At 50.4% G+C, this 18,593-nt stretch overlaps 1 protein-coding gene across 2 annotated transcripts in view; it reads left to right on the forward strand.

The window, feature by feature from the left end:
- NHERF1 (NHERF family PDZ scaffold protein 1) overlaps nucleotides 1-18,593 on the forward strand; it is a 36,758-nt gene that overhangs the window by 16,142 nt on the left and 2,023 nt on the right. For both annotated transcript variants that reach the window (XM_025178096.3, XM_075903714.2), the window contains exons 2-5: nucleotides 7,209-7,370; nucleotides 10,225-10,378; nucleotides 16,430-16,470; nucleotides 18,209-18,307. In XM_025178096.3, coding sequence (XP_025033881.3) covers nucleotides 7,209-7,370; nucleotides 10,225-10,378; nucleotides 16,430-16,470; nucleotides 18,209-18,307 — 456 coding nt within the window. The remainder of the gene's footprint in view (nucleotides 1-7,208; nucleotides 7,371-10,224; nucleotides 10,379-16,429; nucleotides 16,471-18,208; nucleotides 18,308-18,593) is intronic.

Genomic DNA, 18,593 nt, shown 5'->3' on the forward strand with positions numbered 1-18,593 from the left:
ATGCTCAGGGATTAGGGTCGCTGGGTGTCTGGTTTTCACCCAGACAGTACAGTATTTGCGGGCTCCATCCAGTTTAAAAAAAAAAAAAAAAGGAAATACTGGACATTTCACATGTCCGGTTTTTCCGTTTCCCTGGGACGGAAGCCTGGCGGGGAGTGAGGAGTGTGGCATCTCCTTCAAAGAGGCCTCTCCTACTTTGTAGTATGGGTGTTGAACAGTCTCCTCCCATCTGTATTAAAGTAACTTTTGGTGCTTAAGTCCTATTGACTTTCAGTGGGACCTTGGCGCTTATGAAAATGGTATTCTGATTCTAGGAAACTCATGTTGATCTCTGATCCACAGTGGGTGGAAACCAACCCTCGCCCCTGCACTTAAATCCAGAGAGATGGACAGTGTAAAACCTCTGGCTAAAAGTGTGCAGACTGACTTTGGAGTGTGAGTGAAGGCCTGGGAGAGGTGTGATGTACAACCTACCTCTGACTTGGCTCTAGATGCAGCCTGCCCACAAAGATGGATCGGGGCTAAATTAGGCCTAGAACCAACTCCAGTGAACACCCATCCCTTTTTAAAAGTGGCCCTCCAGGCCCTGCTCTGCCCATGCAACTTCCTGTTTCCCCCATCACCACAGCAGAGCTTAGCATTGTCCAGTGGTAGCTCCAACCTAGGGTGCCTTGGATTTGTGGGCCCCTCCCTATCCTGGAGCTCTGGATCTTGCATTAACCCATCCTGACATGCCCACTTCCAGGAATCCTGGCTGAGTGTTCCCACAGGAAGTGGAGTCCCATGGAAATGGTGATGGAATTTATATTGGTCTTTAGAAGCTGCAGAGGAAATGCCGTGCTCTCCTGGGAGTAGACTTGCACAGAGCACGGTTGATACAAAAGAGCTTTAAAAAAAGGGGTCAAAATGGTTCTTGGCCACAACTGCACAGGGCCAGTGGGGGGATGGGCTCAGCATTTAGAGGAGCTGGTTTGGTTTAGTGTCCCGGGGAGGGGGGGGGGAGGTTCTGTTGCCTTCCTGTCATTGAAAAGTCTCTAAGTCCTTCACCTCTGAAGCTGAATGAAACCAATGGGGAGGCCTTTTCAAAGTGCAGCTCCTGCTGGGGAGGGAGCAGCGCAGGGGAATGACTGGTGTGAACCTGGCACTGGGGAATATGTTCTCTGGCCCAGGGAGGGAGATGTAGTGGATCATAAAGATCTTTTCACCCTCCCCCTTGACAAACTCTTGTGATGAATTTAAAGGCCTTCAAAGGCCCTGGTTAGCCCCCAGCCCCCTGCTGGGCAGGCTTGTGGGGCCTGCGTTAATGAGGGATCCTGCCATTCACAGGCTGCAATGTAATGAATATATTAATGACTTATTTATAAACTGCCCACGGCACTCTGCTGCACCAGCCATTCCTGTGCAAAGTCCTCTCCTCTCCCCTCACTTCCCAGCTCTTGTCTGAGTCTGGGCGCTGCCTGTGGAGGGAATAACCCAGCCTCCCAGCTTTGTTCGGAGTTAGCCGTGTGAAGTAACTTGCTGCCTCTGCCAGCAGGATGGAGGGGGGGGAGCAGAGCGCACGCGCACACAGAACGGAGCCGGCTCTCATGCTAGCAACAAGCTGGGGCAGAGATCTGGCACATGCAACGTCTCGCTCAGACTTGGCTTCTTACAGAGGACGAGTCAGAGCAAACTGAGCACAACTCATGGCATTTTCCCACCTCCTGCGGGACCGGGTTCCCTGCTCTGTGGTTTCTTCAGGGCAGTGGCATAGTGTGCTGCCCTGCCTGCTGTCCCAATGAGCTCTCTGCAGAAGAAGGCAGGAAGAGAGGTGCTGCTCTAGCAATCTTGCACGAATCCCAGCCTGGATACGTTAGCAGCAAGAGGTCCCTTTGCTTAGACTCCTTCTGAGGCGTATTTGGTTTTGGAGCTTTAGGATCCTGGAGAACTGGCCTCCAGATCCTGCTCAGATGAGCAGGAGACTGCACTTGAAAAGCAGGGCCACTGCCCATCAAGGTGGCGTGCTAGTGGCCAACTGCGGAAGCTCATGAGTCAATAAGAACAGCTGATCTGGTGGAGAGGGCAGAGTCCATGTGGCAGCCCTGCAGCTTGCAATAACAAACTTCAGTGCAAATCATAATTGCTGGTGTTGGTGGCTGGGTGCCGCAGGGAGGGAAGTGTGACAGGTGGGTGGGTCAGGGATTTACTGTCCCTCCCTGGTTCAGAGTGTGGCTGCTGCCAGCCCACAGTGTTGGCTCCTATTGGCCCTTATGGTTGGGAGAGAGGGAGGCTAAGTGCTTTTGCAGACACTCAGACACCTTGCTTCAAAGCGAGAGCCTGGGGCGTTGAGCATAGTTTGCTTTACACGGTCCAAATCCCTAGCCAAGGGACAGTTAAATGTCATGTTTAACCAGTTAACCAATGAAGTGGGGGGGGCACCCCAGCAGGGCTGGAGCAGTCCCCCTCCTCCTGCCGCAGACGGACTGCTCTGGCTGGGCTGGAGCACCTCTGCCTGTGGTAGGTGGGGGCTGCTTCAGCCCCCGCAGCTTAACTGTAACTAGTAAGGCAAATCTCCCCCTTCAGGGCAAGGCTGTTAAACATTCACACCCCTAGTTATAGGGCTGCACCCCTGAACACACTCTGGTCTTTGAGGGCATCACCACACATGTCCAGTCCTGTGCTTCTAGTGGGGTGGGACCACACGATTCTCCCTCTCTTGGGCTATGTCCACACTATTGCTGGGGGGGGGGGTCAAATGAATCTTCTCTTTGAGAAACAATGACAAGTAGAATCACAGGTTTCCATTATTTTGTGTAACCATTCGAGTGTAGGACTGGAAGGGACCTTGAGAGAGCATCTAGTCCTGTCTCCTGTACTGAGGCAGGACTAAGTACTGTCTAGACCAGGGGTAGGCAATAACTTTTAATGCGGTTCAGGAAATCCATGTAAAACTCTCTGCCCATTGTGCCCTCTGTCAGTCAACACAAGAGGTTCCTGGATCACAGTGGATCTTTCTGAGAAACTTGTATCTAGTTCTACCTCCCCATACCATGCTCCTTGGGTGCGTTTTGTGGCAATGCTGCTGTTTGAATGCACTTCCAATATATGCACACAGTAGGTGGTAACCAGGTCAGCACATTGTGTTCAGATTTTATTACAAGAAGCATTAAATCAGTCAGTTGCTGTGCTGCGTTTCGGGACAAGTGTCCACAGATGTGGCTAGAATCTGTTCCTCACTAAATTCTGCTTCAGGAATGGTTTTGATCTCCGAGGGCAGTGGAGGAAGGCTGTGGGGTGGAGAACACTTGGGAGCTAGATAAATGTTTAACACCTGGTGTTGACTGTACCATAGCTTGGGTTGCTTCTAAAATTTGGCAGCCACTGAAAATGTTGCCTAGTAGTTAGAGCAGAGACTTGGATGTTCAACCAAAGATTACCACTGAGTTGCTCTAGGAAACTCCCAAGCTGTCTGCCTTGTTTTGCCACCTGTAATATGGTACCTAGGTGTTAGGTGTAACTAATCTGATCTGAGACCCTTTAGGGAAAGCTGACTGTTCTGACCTTGCTGAACTGCTGGTGGGTTTCAAGACTGCCTGGTTTGAGGGATAAAGAATGAGGCTTAATGTTCACTCCATTTCCCTTCACCTTCTCCCCACCTATGTCCCTCTCTGAGCTTTACTGTAAATAGAACACTGGGTTCAGTAAACACAGCCGTGGCTGACCCACTTACCCATCAGGCTGGGCCACTACATTCTGTTGTAGCCGGTGGCATGCAATAGAAAGGAATTGAGGATGGGGGAGAGACTGAGTTTGGGGTGACCCTGGAGGCTGATATCTGTCTAGCAGGTCTGATGCCACAAGAGGAATCTAGTTCTAGGGGTGGGCTTGCTTCAGCTCTTCAAAGATGTCTGGCAGGTGTTTTGAGGCCATTCAGACACTTGCCTGGGTAGGCGAAGGTACAAGAGGAGTGCAAGCCAAGAGCTGGCTGGAAGTGTCAGAGGTACTTGTGTGCCCCACTGCTAGAGGGACTGAGCACCTCCCGAGTATTGAAAAGAGGAATCATTTTAACCTCTTGCTTCCCAGCAGGTGAAAGACTAGCTTGATTGGGCAGCAGAGAATCTTGTGTGGAGGAAAAACTTGCTGAGGGGAATCCAAGTCAGGGGAATGGGTTTTGCAGTTCATTCTGAAAGGGGTGGTAAGTCCTGGGATTTTCCCAGGAGGGGCAGAGCTGTGGCCTAGGTCCAGATCCTGGGGCAGTTCTGTCTCCTGCACTTACAAGCTCTCCCATGGCCAGTCAATAGTCCCACGGTTCTGGTGGAAGGAAGGTAGCTACAGCAGGCGATGGTGGCCATGGAGGGGATGACGTGATATGTGTCTCAGGGAGCAAGGGCTGATTGCATGGAGGGCTTTGGAGATGAGACTGAAGACCTGGGAGTGGACTGTGGTGATGGTGACTTGTGTGCCGAGCAGATGGGTTGGCTCTGTCACAGGAGTCTTTTGGGCTGTGGGCCTACATGTGAGTTAGTAATAACTAAATCCAGCTTTGACCCCGATGGCTCTCTACCCAGGTCTGCTTGATGGGATACAAATGCCTGGCTGGATGGGATGAAGTGGGTGTCTTGCTGGCATGGCTATTTGGGCATCAAGTAGCCTTGAATCCATAGGATCCCAAGCCAGTGGACTGAATTATCCAGAGCATCTGCCTGTAAACTGGCTGTTGTCAGAGACAAGCTGAGAATGGCTCCTCAGCTAGTAATAGAGCCAAGGAATCAGTCTGCCTAGTCAGGCATTGAGCCAGAAACTTGTTATTTTAGATGGTAAAACCCCATTCTCCTGGGAAACTAAATAGGTTTCCTGGTAAAGTTGTACCTGGCTGAGCTGGAGGCCCCACAAGGAGGGAAATGGACACAAGCACTCATGAAGGATTCCCAGACAAGCTTGTGAGGCCAGCTGCTCTGTGCCTCTGCGGGAGGGAAGGTTTCCAAGTTAGCCCCCTCAGCGTGTCACAGGGCAGCTTGGCTTCAGCCCTTCAGAGACACCCTGCTGCGAGAAGCAGGATAGAAGGCAGCTCTGCTTCTTGGATTCAACATCTGGCACTAGTTAGGAGGACAAGAACTCTGATCCAAGAGGATCTGAGAAAGAAAGAGTTCTCGCCTCAGAAAAGATATTTTAGATATTTTGGCCTTAGAAAGGGTTCAGAAAAGTGCAACTAAAATGATTAGGGGTTTGGAACGGGTCCCATATGAAGAGAGGTTAAAGCGACTGGGACTTTTCAGTTTAGAAAAGAGGAGACTGAGGGGGGATGTGATAGAGGTATATAAAATCATGAGTGGTGTGGAGAGGGTGAATAAAGAAAAGTTATTTATTAGTTCCCATAATAGAACTAGAGGACACCAAATGAAGTTAATGGGTAGCAGGTTTAAAAGAAATAAAAGAACGTTCTTCATACAGCGCGTAGTCAACCTGTGGAACTCCTTGCCAGAGGAGGCTGTGACGGCTAGGACTATAACAGAGTTTAAAGAGAAGCTAGATAATTTCATGGAGGTTAGGTCCATAAAAGGTTATTAGCCAGGGGATAGAAATGGTGTCCCTGGCCTCTGTTTGTCAGAGGCTGGTGAAGGATGGCAGGAGACAAATGGCTTGATCATTGTCTTTGGTCCACCCCCTGTGGGCACCTGGTGCTGGCCACTGTCGGCAGATAGGCTTCAGGGCTAGATGGACCTTTGGCCTGACCCAGTATAGCCATTCTTATGCTCTTATCAGGTGATAAAGTGGCAGTGACAGCAGAGCTGCCTTGTCTGGTGGAGGGTAGAAGAAAGGTTCAGGGCAATGGGGCGTTTAAGGTGTGGGTGGTGGTGGGGGGGGGGGGTCACTAGAAATGGCACCATCTCCAGAGAGGCGCAACTTGTATTTGTGTGTGTGTGTAGTCTGACACATCAGTCTGTTCCCTTTTAAGGCTCATTCTGATACTCTGCAAGTGTCTGAAGGGCTTGTGGCGTTAGGAATGGGAGGGTGCGTGTGTGAACAGGTAGGATCTGTCCTCCAAGCACAGGCTCCTGGATACAGAACGCTTTGTACTGTGGCCTGACCTTGCCGTATACTCCCTGTCTGGCCACTCGAACAGCAGTGCCTGAGTACACGCTTGGGTGGCCCTGTCCTCGCCTGCTGGGTGTGCTTGAGTCCTCTCAGGAATCCCTGGGTTCTGCCCTCTGTTTGGCTTCAGTCCTGCAGCAGCCTGTGTTTTGAGGCCAGGAGGGCGTGTCACTTCCTCCACCCTCATGTGGCAACTGTTTCTAAAGCAACATGGAATCCTGTGATTGGAGATAAACAGCCGGGTAATGAAACATGCATGTTGCCAGCCTCTGTGTGGCAAGCCAGGGAAGGGATAGTGCCTTACAACACACCCTGTGTTTAGTGTCATCAAAGCACTTGATGCACCCTAATAGAAAGTATTACTCCACTCCCTGATGCAGCTAACTCTGCCTGGGTCTAGGGGTATGTTTACATGCCTAGGTTAAATTAAATAAAACTCCAATTGCAGGCCCTGGCTTTGTTAACCTAGGACATGAGTGTCTGCACTCATTTGTAACTTCAAGTTAGGCGTTGGTGAACCCTGGGTCCTAGCCTGGAACGCCAGCATCTGCACTGTATTCTATGGGCCCAAGTCCAACCACCAATATCCCAGACTTCCTACCACCCTTCTAAAATGGCCCTGCTTGCACCTCCAAGGGCTAAGTGTGGGAAAACTGGACTGGCCAGAGGACAGTCAGCCCATGGGATTGCGGAAGGCTTTCAGTGAGCTGCCAGAGTGCAAGTCAGTGGAGCTGTGTCTGCATTGTAAAGCAATCCTGGATCCCAGTTTCACTCCGACTTCAGCCTCCCAACCCCATAGGCTCCTGGGACTTTGGGCCCAAGCCCTGGGTCAGTGTATTTTGTGTGTAGATAGAAGGGGGATTGGGCTGGAGTCTGAGTTTGAACTCTGTGTCCACATTGCCCTGTGGATGCTCCATGGGAGATGGCAACACATGGGCCAGTTTCTAGTACGAGGTAGCTAACTGCTGGCAAGCAGACAAAGGCTGGAGCTCTTGTGTGCTGCTTTCTGAAGGGTGCCGAACCTAATTCTCAGGCCTGGGCTGAGTCTCGGAGCTTGGGCTGGTGGGCTGTGAAGAGATGCAGGAGAGGGGGGTAAAGGCTACTAACAACCCCTGTCGTGTGTCCTTTCACTCCAGAAAGAGCTGCGGCCTCGTCTCTGTCAGATGAAGAAGGGACCCAACGGTTATGGATTCAACCTCCACAGTGATAAAACCAAGCCAGGACAGTTCATCCGGGCCGTGGACCCAGACTCACCAGCTGAATCATCGGGGCTGCGTCCCCAAGACCGCATCATTGAGGTATGTGCAGGGGCAGTGCAGCTAGGGGAGAGAGAGCTAGGGGTGTGACATGGGAGCATTGGGTGAAGTCGCAAGGGGGCAGGGCCTCTGAAGGCTACAATGGGGATGGAGATCGGAAGTGTCATGAAGATGCTGCTTTCCTGCATGTGGCAATCACCAGTGTAGTTGTCTGAACTGAGGCTGAACTCTTCCTCTGGAGTTAGTAACATGGGTAGCTTGTCCTCTATCCATACAAACTAAGGAAAATTTTCAGTCCTTTCGCTTGCTGCCTATTATTCATCAAACAATGAGTAGCTAGAAACTGCCTCTGCGGTGTGGTTTGTCTGACTTGAGTCCTGACCCTGGCCCATTTGTCCTATTACACAACCAGAGTCTGAGACAGACTGCCGGGCCCTCCCCACCTTGCCCTCAGTGGTGTTGTGGTTCAAGGCCAGGAAAGGAACAGGAGTCCCTGCAGTCCTGTCTGTAGGAGGCTGACTCTTCAGGGGATCCGGTCTGTGACTTACAGCCTGCTTTCTAGGGCATGCTACACTGAGCATGTTCAGGTCCTGACAAGTATGCTGGGAGGGGGCTGGGGAGCTTTCCTGGCTTCTTTGCTTGGGGTGTGGGAGCCCTTGTGGCAGCTGGATCCCAGCCTGCATACACAATGCCTTGGATGCTCTTGCCACAGACAGGTCTGTGGCCCAGCCTATGTGCATACCCTGCCCTGTACTCCTGGCAGCTTTGCTATGTAGTCCTGTGCTAATCACTTAGAGAAAATCTGACTTAAATGAGGTTTTGCTGGCTGCCTGGCTAATCCCCCCCCCCCTCCCTGCCCCCAGGCTTGCTCTGGGGACCTGCTGGGGCTCGAGGGTGGCAGAACTTTGGCTGCCAGCCAGGCCAGCAAATAAGCCTTCTCCAGGTTGTCTTCCTGGTTCCAGATGGGCCATTTGGAATTGCTGCTCCCTGCTTCCTCTACCCCCCAAGCCCTTCCAAAGGCATCCTGGCCTGATCTCAAAGCCACTTCACCCTCCTCAGGCCATTCCCTGGTGAAAGTCTGTGCAGCACTCCTCTGACTAGCCTGTTGGAATACCACCAGTGCATTGATGGCAGTCACTACCAGATTCCTCTAGCCTTTCCGTCTTCCCCATCAGCACTAGGCCTGCAAGCCGCTTGCTCTGAGCACAGGTTAAATGTTCCCGGCTAGACATGCTGCCACTGAGTCAGCCGGGAGGCAGCATCAGTTCACTCCATTAAAAAGCTGCTGTCTCCAGCTGTTCAAATCCTTTTGTCCTATCCTAGCACAAAGCGTTTGGGTTGCTGGGGGGGGGGGGGGGGGGGGGGGGGGCTTTGAGATGGTGAATGATGGGTTCGCCTGTTTCCCCACTGTTGTATGCACTCTGCTGTAGACTAGAGAAATGTGGGGTTTAGGGTCAACACCTGGGTTTGGGAAGCAGCATGGGGGCTCAGCTGCTAGCCTCTGCTTCCTGAATATAAAGCAAGGCCAGTAGGAATGGACTAGATGAGCTGGCTTGGGGTGTATTGGGGACCACTTCCTCTTGGTTCAGAGACTCCCCTTTCCTTCCTTGGGGCTCCCATCTAAGCATTGCAGTGTCTTATGACAAAGGCCTGATCTGCACTAGAAACTTCTTCTGGAATAACAGGGTTGGTTAGAGGTGTGGGTTTTTTGTTTGGTTTTGTTTTGGTGAGGGTTTTTTTTGGGGGGGGGGCGGGGAGGGGTGACAATTCCATATTGGGAAAAGCCCTGATGTACATGCAGCTCTGCTGGTATAAATGTGCTTGTGCTGGGAGAAGTTATTTCGTTCATCAAACTGGTAAAAGCTACAATGGCAAATGCTCTGTCTGGTGTCAGCTGTGCCCACACAAGAAGGGTTTGATGGAATCGCTATGTTGGCAAACCTTGTCTAGTGCAGACCTAGCCTCAGTTGCTTTTCCACTACAGGCATTCTTCAGTGTCCTGAAGTTAAAATGCAGAGGAATGGGACTTATGAAAAGCCTCTGTACTCAGAGTCTGGATGCTTGCTCCTGCCATCAGCTACAGCCACAACACAGCTGTGGAGGAAGCAGCTGGGGTCAGCTGAGTTAAATATTCAATATCCCATTTAGAAACGAGGAGACAGCTCAGAGCTGGTATTGCCGAGCAGAAGTCAATCGCTGGTTAGGTTGGGCTAAGACAGAATGTTTATAGGAGAGAGTCTGAAATGTGACTGACTTGCAAGACTACAGAATCCTGATCTTTGTGTCCAAACCTAAGATTTGGCCTTGGGCTTGGCCAGCTCTTCTTCCAGACCCACTTCTTCCTGGGCAGACTTTGCCAAAGGCTGTCTCATTTACTGCATTTGTAAATCTGGCTGAATGCTTAGGGCTTCCCCACCTCCCACAGGGCCAGAAGATTTTTGTGGTGACTTGTCTACTAAGTCTGGGATCCAAGCTGTTCTCAGTCGGATAGGAAAATTGGTCACAATCTTGTGGTCATGTTACCACAACTCAGAACAGGGATTTGAGTAGAACAGGCCACTGGGAGCAGAAAGAGGAATGTTGCCAAGTAGATAACACCTCATGACAAGAGGAGTGAATAAGTGACCTGTTCAGGTGAGGGGTCTGGCTGTTCTAGGCTTCTGGACAGCAGAAATCTGACAAGTAGGAATGAATGTTTGTTGCTTGGAGGTGGGGTGGGGGAAGTATCAGTGTACATCCCTGCCTGTTCCCGTACCAGCTGGTTAGCAACTAAATGGGCTAATAGGCAGCGTGTGACTGGTATCAGCATTTTTGTCTAACCCACAGCCAGCCTTGTAATTCAGTACAAATCTCTGCCTTTCATGGTCTCTGATTCTGCCTGGTTCTCTTCTGGCAGGTGAATGGACAGTGCATGGAAGGGAAGCAGCACTCAGACGTGGTGACAGCTATCAAAGCTGGGGGAGACGAGACCAAGCTGCTGGTGGTGGATAACTTAACAGATGAGTTCTTCAAGAAGTGCAAAGTCATTCCCTCTGAGGACCATTTGACAGGTGACCCAGTAGTGATGTTGGGGCTTGTGTTGGTATCTGGAGAGGGGTGCTTTTTACCTAGGGTTTCCTCCCATAAATGCTAGACCAGGCAGCGAGGGTCTGTGGACATATGGCTTGTGGGACTGTTTCTTTAATTGGGGAGCTTCCAAAATGAGACAGAGTAGAGATCTGTCCTGGTGAGAAGTGACCCCTGTAGCATTTCTGCATAGCTGTTTGTGCTGACTGCCTTTGCCCCCTGATCCCTTTTCCTCTGTCACCACATGTAACTAGTTTCCAGGATGTGCTCTGGTTCACTAGCTCCTCTTCCTTGCGGTTTCATGGGAAGCTGAGGAGAAAAGTTGCCAAGACTTAACCCTGAAGGGAGGCAATGTAGCTTGCACTAGTGTCATGCAGCCCAATCGTAGCCTTTCCGCATGCAAAGCTGGAAACTCTCTCCCAAGCCAAAGGCCTTGCTGGTTTCAATGGCATATTGCATGCCAGCAGGGAACTATCTGGTGCTGTCAGCCTGGTTACCCTGCATTTGGTCACTCTACTCCCTCACGGTGTGGTCTTCTGTCCAGGGTTGTGGGAATTTTACAGCTGAAATAGTTTACAGGGTTTATGAGAGGAGCCCAATTTCTCCCTCCTTGATCAGAGGGCAGGCCTGGTCAATACCACGACAGGCCTCTCTAGCTGATGCTGCTCCAGCCCTGCTGTTACCCAGAGACCTCAGTGGAGCACTCTGTCCTCCACAGACTTGTTGGATGTCGTGCTCCAGGAACTATCAAATGTAATTCCTTGATGGGGGAGATGTAAGGGCAAAATCTCCAAGGCCCAATCATCCCAGTAAGATGCCACCTCTTCTAGAATGAGGGTCTTGGCTAGAACCCCTTGGCAGCTGGAGACTAGGAGGCCTGCAAAGAGGACCACAGCATCTGGCAAGACTAATGTGAACCACCAAACCGACTAGCAGCTGAGTGTTAATGGGCTCAGGTGCCAGGGGATCTTTCTATCTGGCCTAAAGAATTCTTGTGCCAATAGCTGGACTTGAGCTCGGAACCCTAAGATACCAAACTAGAATGGAGGCAGAGCAGTTCCGATGGCCTGAGTAGGCCCAGATTTGGCAATTCTGTGACCCCTCAATCTGCCAGCAACTGTTTTTCTTTTGCAGGGGAGAGCTGGGTTTTGCTGGGCTCTAGGGGTGTGTCTAGGCTACAGGGTTTTGTCAACAAAAGTGGGCTTTTGTCGACACAACTATATCTGTGTCTACACTACCACCAAGTTCTGTTGACAGCGGTAAACCGCATTCTACAAGGAATAACGCCTTTTGTTGACAGAACTCTGTCGACAGAAGGCGTTAGTGCGTCTACACTCGCATGTCAACAAAGCGGCTTGCTTTGTCAACAGAACTGGATGTAGTCTAGAGCTCTTTGTTGACAGAAGCTTTGTCAACAGTATGTGTTGACAGAGCGTCTGTCGACAAAAGCCTGTAGTCTAGACGTACCCTAGCTATTTAGAGTAGGGAATGCTTTCTGAGAATCTGAGCTTGCTTTCCAGAGAACTAGGTTCTTTTGATAAGAACGGACATACTGGGTCAGACCAAAGGTCCACTTCTCCCAGTATTCTGTCTGCCGACAGTGGCCAATGCCAGGTGCCTCAGAGGGAATAAACAGAACAGGTAATCGAGTGATCCCTCCCCATCACCTATTTCCAGCTTCTGACAAACAGAGGCTAGGGACAGCATTCCTACCCATCCTGGCTAATAGGCATTGATGGACCTATCCTTCATGAATTTATCTAGCCCTTGTTTGAATCCTGGTACTCAAAACATCCTCTGGCAAGGAGTCCCACAGTGACTGTATGTTGTGTGAAGAAATACTTCCATTTGTGCTTTTAAAAATCTGGAACGTTTAATTTCATTTGGTGACCGTGGCCCTTGGTTCTTGTGTTATGGGAACAAGTATATAACTTTTTTCCTTCTTTACTTTCTCCACACCAGTCATGATTTTATAGACCTCTATTGTATCCCCTTTAGTCTTCTCTTTCTAAGCTCAGAAGTCCCAGTCTTATTAATCTCTCCTTATAAGGCAGCCATTCCAAACCCCTAATGATTTTTGTTGCCCTCTTCTGAACTTTTCCACCCAGGATTTGGTTCTGAGCCTGTGCATATGGCAGTGAGGGGGTGGGGCGGTGGAGTCTGCAGCAGAAAACCCAGCACTTCACCACCAGAATCTGTAGATCTGGGTCCAGTGTGGCTCAATCCTCCCAGCGCGTCCCCCCCCCCCCCCCCACACTATTCTGTTTAGCTTAAAACATTCCCCTGGCATATTTATTCTCCAAATCCAAAAGCTGCTTCTGAGGAAGAATAAGTCTTGCTTAGTAGCAGAGAACTGAATGGCCAGCTGGGCCAGCAGAGCTGGAGGGGGGGGGGCAGTCAAGTTCCACAACAGGCAATCCAGTGTTTGGCTCAGAAGGAGAACAGTTTTCAGAGCAGACGTTGACAAGAGTTTAATGAGCCAGCCAGAAACCTCCAGCTTAGAGGTATCTGCCATTTATGCCTAAGCTTTCACCGGCTCCTATGGGCTGAGCCTTTGTGGGGTTTCGTTTCCTCCCCCTCCAGCAGAAGTGAGGCCTTGAAATGAACGGCATGTGCTCTGACTGCCTGTGACCCTTTTTTTCAGAGGTTGCTGTGTTCATCTGTAACTGAAAACTTAAACAACGAACAGTTCTGCAGCACCCTAGAGAGATTCTACATTTTTTTGTTGCTATCATGAGCTTTTGTGGGCACAATGCACTTCAGATGAATGGAGTAAGGGGTCCGAGGTACAAATAAATAGGAGAGAAAGAAAGGGTATGGGGAGGGGAAAAGAAGGAAAAAAATTGTTAGTTAGTGTCTGTGCTAAATGAGGCTAATAGAGTGGGCTAGAAGTACCCAGTGTTTAGCTTTTTCTGTCATTAGGGTGTGAAATGTCATTAGGGTGTGAAATGTAACGGCTTATCCAGGTCAGGTCTTTGTTCAAACCCTGATTACAGGTGTCAAACTCGTAAATGAAGCCAAGTTCTGCAGCTTCTCTCTCAAGCTGATTTTTAGTCACTTTTAGATCCATGAGTGAGTGCCTGGGCAAGTTAAAATGTTCCCTGACAGATTTCTGTGTATTTGAATATCTGATTTGTGTCTATTAAGCCTTTGTCATAAAGACTGTTCAGTTTGGCCAATATACATGGCAGAGTGGCACTGCTGGCACTTGATGGTGCATAGATCACATCAGTATATGTGGATTTGGAATTGTATGACCTCTGATGTGGCGGCTTGTGTGGTTCGGTCCTGTGGTGATGTTGCTTGTATAAATGTGTGGACAGAGTTGGCACTCACGTTTATTGCAGGGGTGGATTCCTGGTTGAGTGTGATGGAGGTGTGCTGCATGGTTGCTGGAAAGAATTTTTCAGGTTGGGGGTTGTCTGTAGGTGAGGACTGGCCTGTCTCCCAAGACCTGTGAGAGCGAGGGGTCGTTTTCTAGGATAGGTTGGAGGTTGTTGATGATGCGCTAGAGGGGTTTAAATTGGGGGCTCTCGGTAATGACCAGTGGTGGTCTTTGTTGGGCCTCTCTTGAAGCTGATGCCTGGGTACTCGTCTGGCTCTGTCAATCCTTTTTTTTTTTTTTTTTTTTTTTTTCCCCTCCATTTCCCTGGGTGGGTATTTAAGTTTTAAGGATCTCTGACAGATCCTGTAGGTGTTTGCCTCTGGGATTGGAGCAAATCCAGTTGTATCTTAATAGTTGATAGCCACGCCCTGATTGGGAAATGTGTCTTGAATGGAAGCTAGAAGCATGTAGGTAAGTGTAACAGTTGGTAGGTTTCCAGTATAAGGTGGTGGAAATGTGGCTGTCGTTTAAATGTACTTTAATGTTCAGGAAGTGGATCTCTTGGGTGGATTGGTCCAGGCTAAGTTTGCTGGTGGGGTAGAAGTTGTTGAAATCCCTGTGGAAAGATGCCTTTCTCAATCAATTGTTTATAGCCAAGCCATATCAGAGGCTCATGCAACTGAACATCCACCAATGTGATCTATGCACCAACAATACCCTTCTGCCATGTATATTGGCCAAAGTGGAAAGTGTCTGACACACACTTAATGGACACAAATCATATTCAAAATGGCAACACACAGAAATGTGTCGAACATTTCAACTTGCCCAGGCATTCACTCATGGACCTAAAAGTGACTATACTAGTAATTACAAAGCAATGTCAAAAACCAGCTTGAGAGAAGCTGCAGAACATGGTTTAATTTACAAGTTTGACACCTGTAATCAAGGCGTGAAGAAAGACCTAACCTGGATGGGCCTCTACATTCCACACCCTAATGACACAAAGCTAAGCACTGGGTACTTCTAGCCCATTCTATTAGCCTCATTTAGCACAGACACTAACAATATTTTTTTTTCCTTCCTCATCCCCTCTTTCTCTCTCTATCTGTACCTTGGATCCCTTACTCCAGTCATCTGAAGAAGTGGGTTGTGCCTATGAAAGCTCATGATACCATTTACATTTTTTGTTGGTCTCTACGGTGCTGCAGAACTATTTGTTTAAGTGTGACCCTTTTATGTGCCTCCTGGGAGGTGGGGGGAAGGGAAGCAGGAAGCTCTCTGGAATCTCTTAATTAATCCTGTTAACTTCCATCTCCTACCACAATAGCCTGGCCTGGTGCATGCCTTCATAACGAGATGTAAGTGGCACCTCAGAATTGGGCTCAGCTGTGGTTTAGTGTGTGAGGGAAGTTCTGTTTTAACTCTCTCCAGGCACACCTGATCTAGGCAGACAAGCCCTTATTTTCATGGTACAAAAGGGTTTGGGTGGGGAGGGCAGAAGGGGTCACAACAGGAAAACTCTCACATAGTGCCTGTCCTACTACAAAATCCTAGTGGAGGCAAGGTACTGGCATCTGCCACGTAGTCGCTAGGTGAGGCCAAAACTCTACCCCCGTCACCTCACTGCATGGCAGTGGGAACTAGGAGTCTCCCCTTCATGAGGGGTTTCCAAGGGTTAGTTGTCCCGTGGCAAGTGCTCCTTTTGGGTGGAGAAGATGCCGTAGATCTGGAGCACAGTGGCAGGGGGCTGGATCTCCATAGCAAATGGCACTTTGTCCATGGCTGGGGTGGGGGAGGGGGACAGCAGTCCTATGGATGTATGTTGGCTCCTTGGTTGCCTAGCAATCTGGCTTTGAGGGCTCTTTCCCTGCTGCTCTCTCCAGGAAGCTGAACGTCTCCTAAGAAGTGGGGTGGGGGAGGAGGCGCTACGGGAGGCGTGAGCCAGGCTATTTACTCCAGGCAGAAATCTGAGTTCCCAGGGCGCAGGGGTAGAAATGAAAAGTCTGGCCTATAATTATAATAATAATATAATGGGCTTTATTTTGAGCAGTGGCCGGTGCGCTAGGCTTCTGGGATGCCTTCAGATGTGCTTTTTGTCTTGCTGCTGCCTGGTCTGTGGCCGTTCTGTAGAACTTCCAGATTCACTTGAGGTGAATTTTTCTCACCCCCCCCCTTTTGGGCGAGTGACTTCAGCTGGCATTAGGAGTCAGTATGAGCTGGTTTCTTCCACACGCCCTGTCCGCACAGACTAACCTCTGATCACAACAGGATCTGGTCTCATGTCGGCAGTAAGGAACAGAATGGCCATTGGCTCTTTCAGGGTAACGGGGAGTGGCATGCTGAACAGTTGGCATGTCAGTGGCATTTCTCGGCCTTTTTGGGGAGTTTCCCTCCCCGCTCTTCTTCTCTTCTCCCTTCTCCGGGATAATTTTATGGGGAGTGATGTGGGGCTGATTTGACTCTGCCAGTACAAAGGCAATCTCAGTGACAGCATTGTCTGTGGGATGGCACATCCTGCCTTACCCCAAGCTCTGGGCCATTAATACAGTGCATGGGAAAAGCTGGGAGGCCACTGAATCAGCAACCCCATTTTTCCAGAAAAGCAGTATCCTGGTGCCCAGCTATAAGAACGAATCAAGGCAGCGGGTGCTGGGTAAGAGGATTTTGCAGGTTTTTTGTAACTGCATGTCTCTGTCTTCTTCCCCAGGTCCCTTGCCAGAGCCAGTTGCCAATGGCGAAGTAGAGAAGGTAAAGATTGTGCCAAGTCTAAACTTTTTTAATAGATGGCATCTAAATGCTGTATTTGCTGTCCCTGCAGTACCAGCGCCTCCTCTTCCCTGGCGTTCTGCCCCATCCCGAAGCTGTCACATTCCCAGCTTGTGCGCCAGGGCTGGGCTGACCTTTGCAAAGGAAGGGAGAGCCAACTCCTTCAGCACCACTCACTGGACGCATTAAGACATGTCCCTCACTGTCTGGGTCCACCCCTTCTCCAAAGAATGGGCCATTCTCTTCCCCAGGGGAGTCCAGCCCCTTCCTAATCAGGCCATTCATCCAAAGGCCTCGTTACTTCCAGTCTGGTTTGGAAAAACAAAACCTCATTAACCATGGGTGCAGCAGAAAGGAAGGCGTCTGCCGGGAAATCTTAATATACATCAAGAAAAGGAGGGAGGAGAGACCCCAGTGTTGTTTCAGACAAGGGAAAAATGCCATGGGTGAGGAATATGCAAATCTTGGCACTGGGATAGTTCCGTCAGGCTTCCTTCCAGACTGGTGTCAGCAGGTGGGAACAGCCTGTATGTTGAAAAGGAGTTAGGGATCAAGAATGGATTCCTCCCCCGGCTCCTTACCCAAGTCTAGCTGAGCTGTCTCATGTAGGTGCAGCTGTATAGAAGCTGGGTGCCAAACACATGAGCACCACTGCTGTTGAAGGGAACAGCAGCATTTGCTTATCAGATAATCGACTAGTCGTTCACGTCCCTACAGCTCAACTGCTGTGTTTAATCCTTCCCAGCCCTGAACAGGCCGTGCTGCAGCCTGTCCAGAAAATGCTTATTAAGCTGCAGCTGGTCATCAGCTTATGTGCTTGGAAGAAGGATTTCCTAGACCCCCCCCCCTCCCCCCCCACTTACAGATCCCACTGAGGGAGGAGCTAATTAATCTACTTCATACCGCTCCCCAGGGAATCGCAGGGACCTTCTGGACACCCAAGCTGTCTGCATCTCCGTCCCCAGGGCAGCACTTAGTTCCCTGCAATCTGTGGTGGGCTTCTGAGACTGGAGAGGCGCTGGCTTGGAGTGAGATTCCTGCACAGGCTTGGGGGGCGGGGGGAAGGGCGGTATTAATGGGAGCTCTGGCATTTTGGCTAATCCTGCCTTCCCTTCTGGCTCCTGCTAAATGGAGCTGAGCAGCTGCCAGCCCCTCTGATCCCCCTAAGGAGCACAAAGCTGAAGGGTGGAGGTGGAGTGCAGGGAAACAGGGCTCCTCCACTGTGGGACTCTCTAGGGCCCTGACCTGTCATGCAGGGCACATAGCTGGAGTTGTCAGAGGCAGGAGATCTGCGGATGGATTTGGCTCCATGTTAAGTTACCTACTTATCTGCCTTTGCACTGCCTGTCGCACCCACCCTTGGGTGCCCCCTCCCTCTCAGATTCTCCCCTCTCCCCCATGGTCCTGCCTCTGTAAGGCACTTGAGCTCAGCAAACTTCTGGATCTACTGCCACCGACTTTCAGCTCTTGGGACAATTTTCATTCTCGGGCTGTTTCAAGAGTAGCATTTCTGTGTTTGGGCCTCGCCCGGCTGTCTCCTGGCAGACCTACCCCTCCATGTGACTTCAGAGTGAGGCCTAGCTCTCCTGTGGGATCCACTGCATAGAAGAGAGCGGTGGCAGGAATGGCTGGGAAAAGATGGGAGTATGCGGGCTGTATGGCCTGCCCCCCCTGGCTGGGGAGGCGGCAGCTCAGTCTCATCTGGTTTCATTCCTTTCAGGAGGACAGCAGAGAGCAGCGGCCAGAGTCTGTGTCTGAAAGTCCATCGAGTCCAGAGCCGGTGTCTGTGTCCTTCCCTTCAAAAGAGATCCACAATGAGGTCCAAAAGGGCACCCGCAGGGCACGGTTTGGGGTTGCATCTGGGGGGAACAGCTGCTGACTTGAAGCAGAAGCAGGGAGAGGTCTAGGATTTGCCATCTTGGCTTATGTGGGGGCTGGGGGAGGAAATTAGGGAGACAGCACCCCCTGGTGTCTGGGAAGAGACCTTTGCCTTGGAGAGTCACCACTTCTCCTTGATGGAACAGCAGGAACCCTTATGTGTAGCTGTGGGCTCATACCTTTCTAGGGCCAGGTCTGGAAAAGCATCACCTAGGCCAGCAACGACT

The sequence above is a fragment of the Pelodiscus sinensis genome, chromosome 20 (assembly GCF_052426305.1).
Source record: "Pelodiscus sinensis isolate ZL-2025 chromosome 20, ASM5242630v1, whole genome shotgun sequence".
In the NCBI taxonomy this organism is placed as follows: Eukaryota; Metazoa; Chordata; order Testudines; family Trionychidae; genus Pelodiscus; species Pelodiscus sinensis.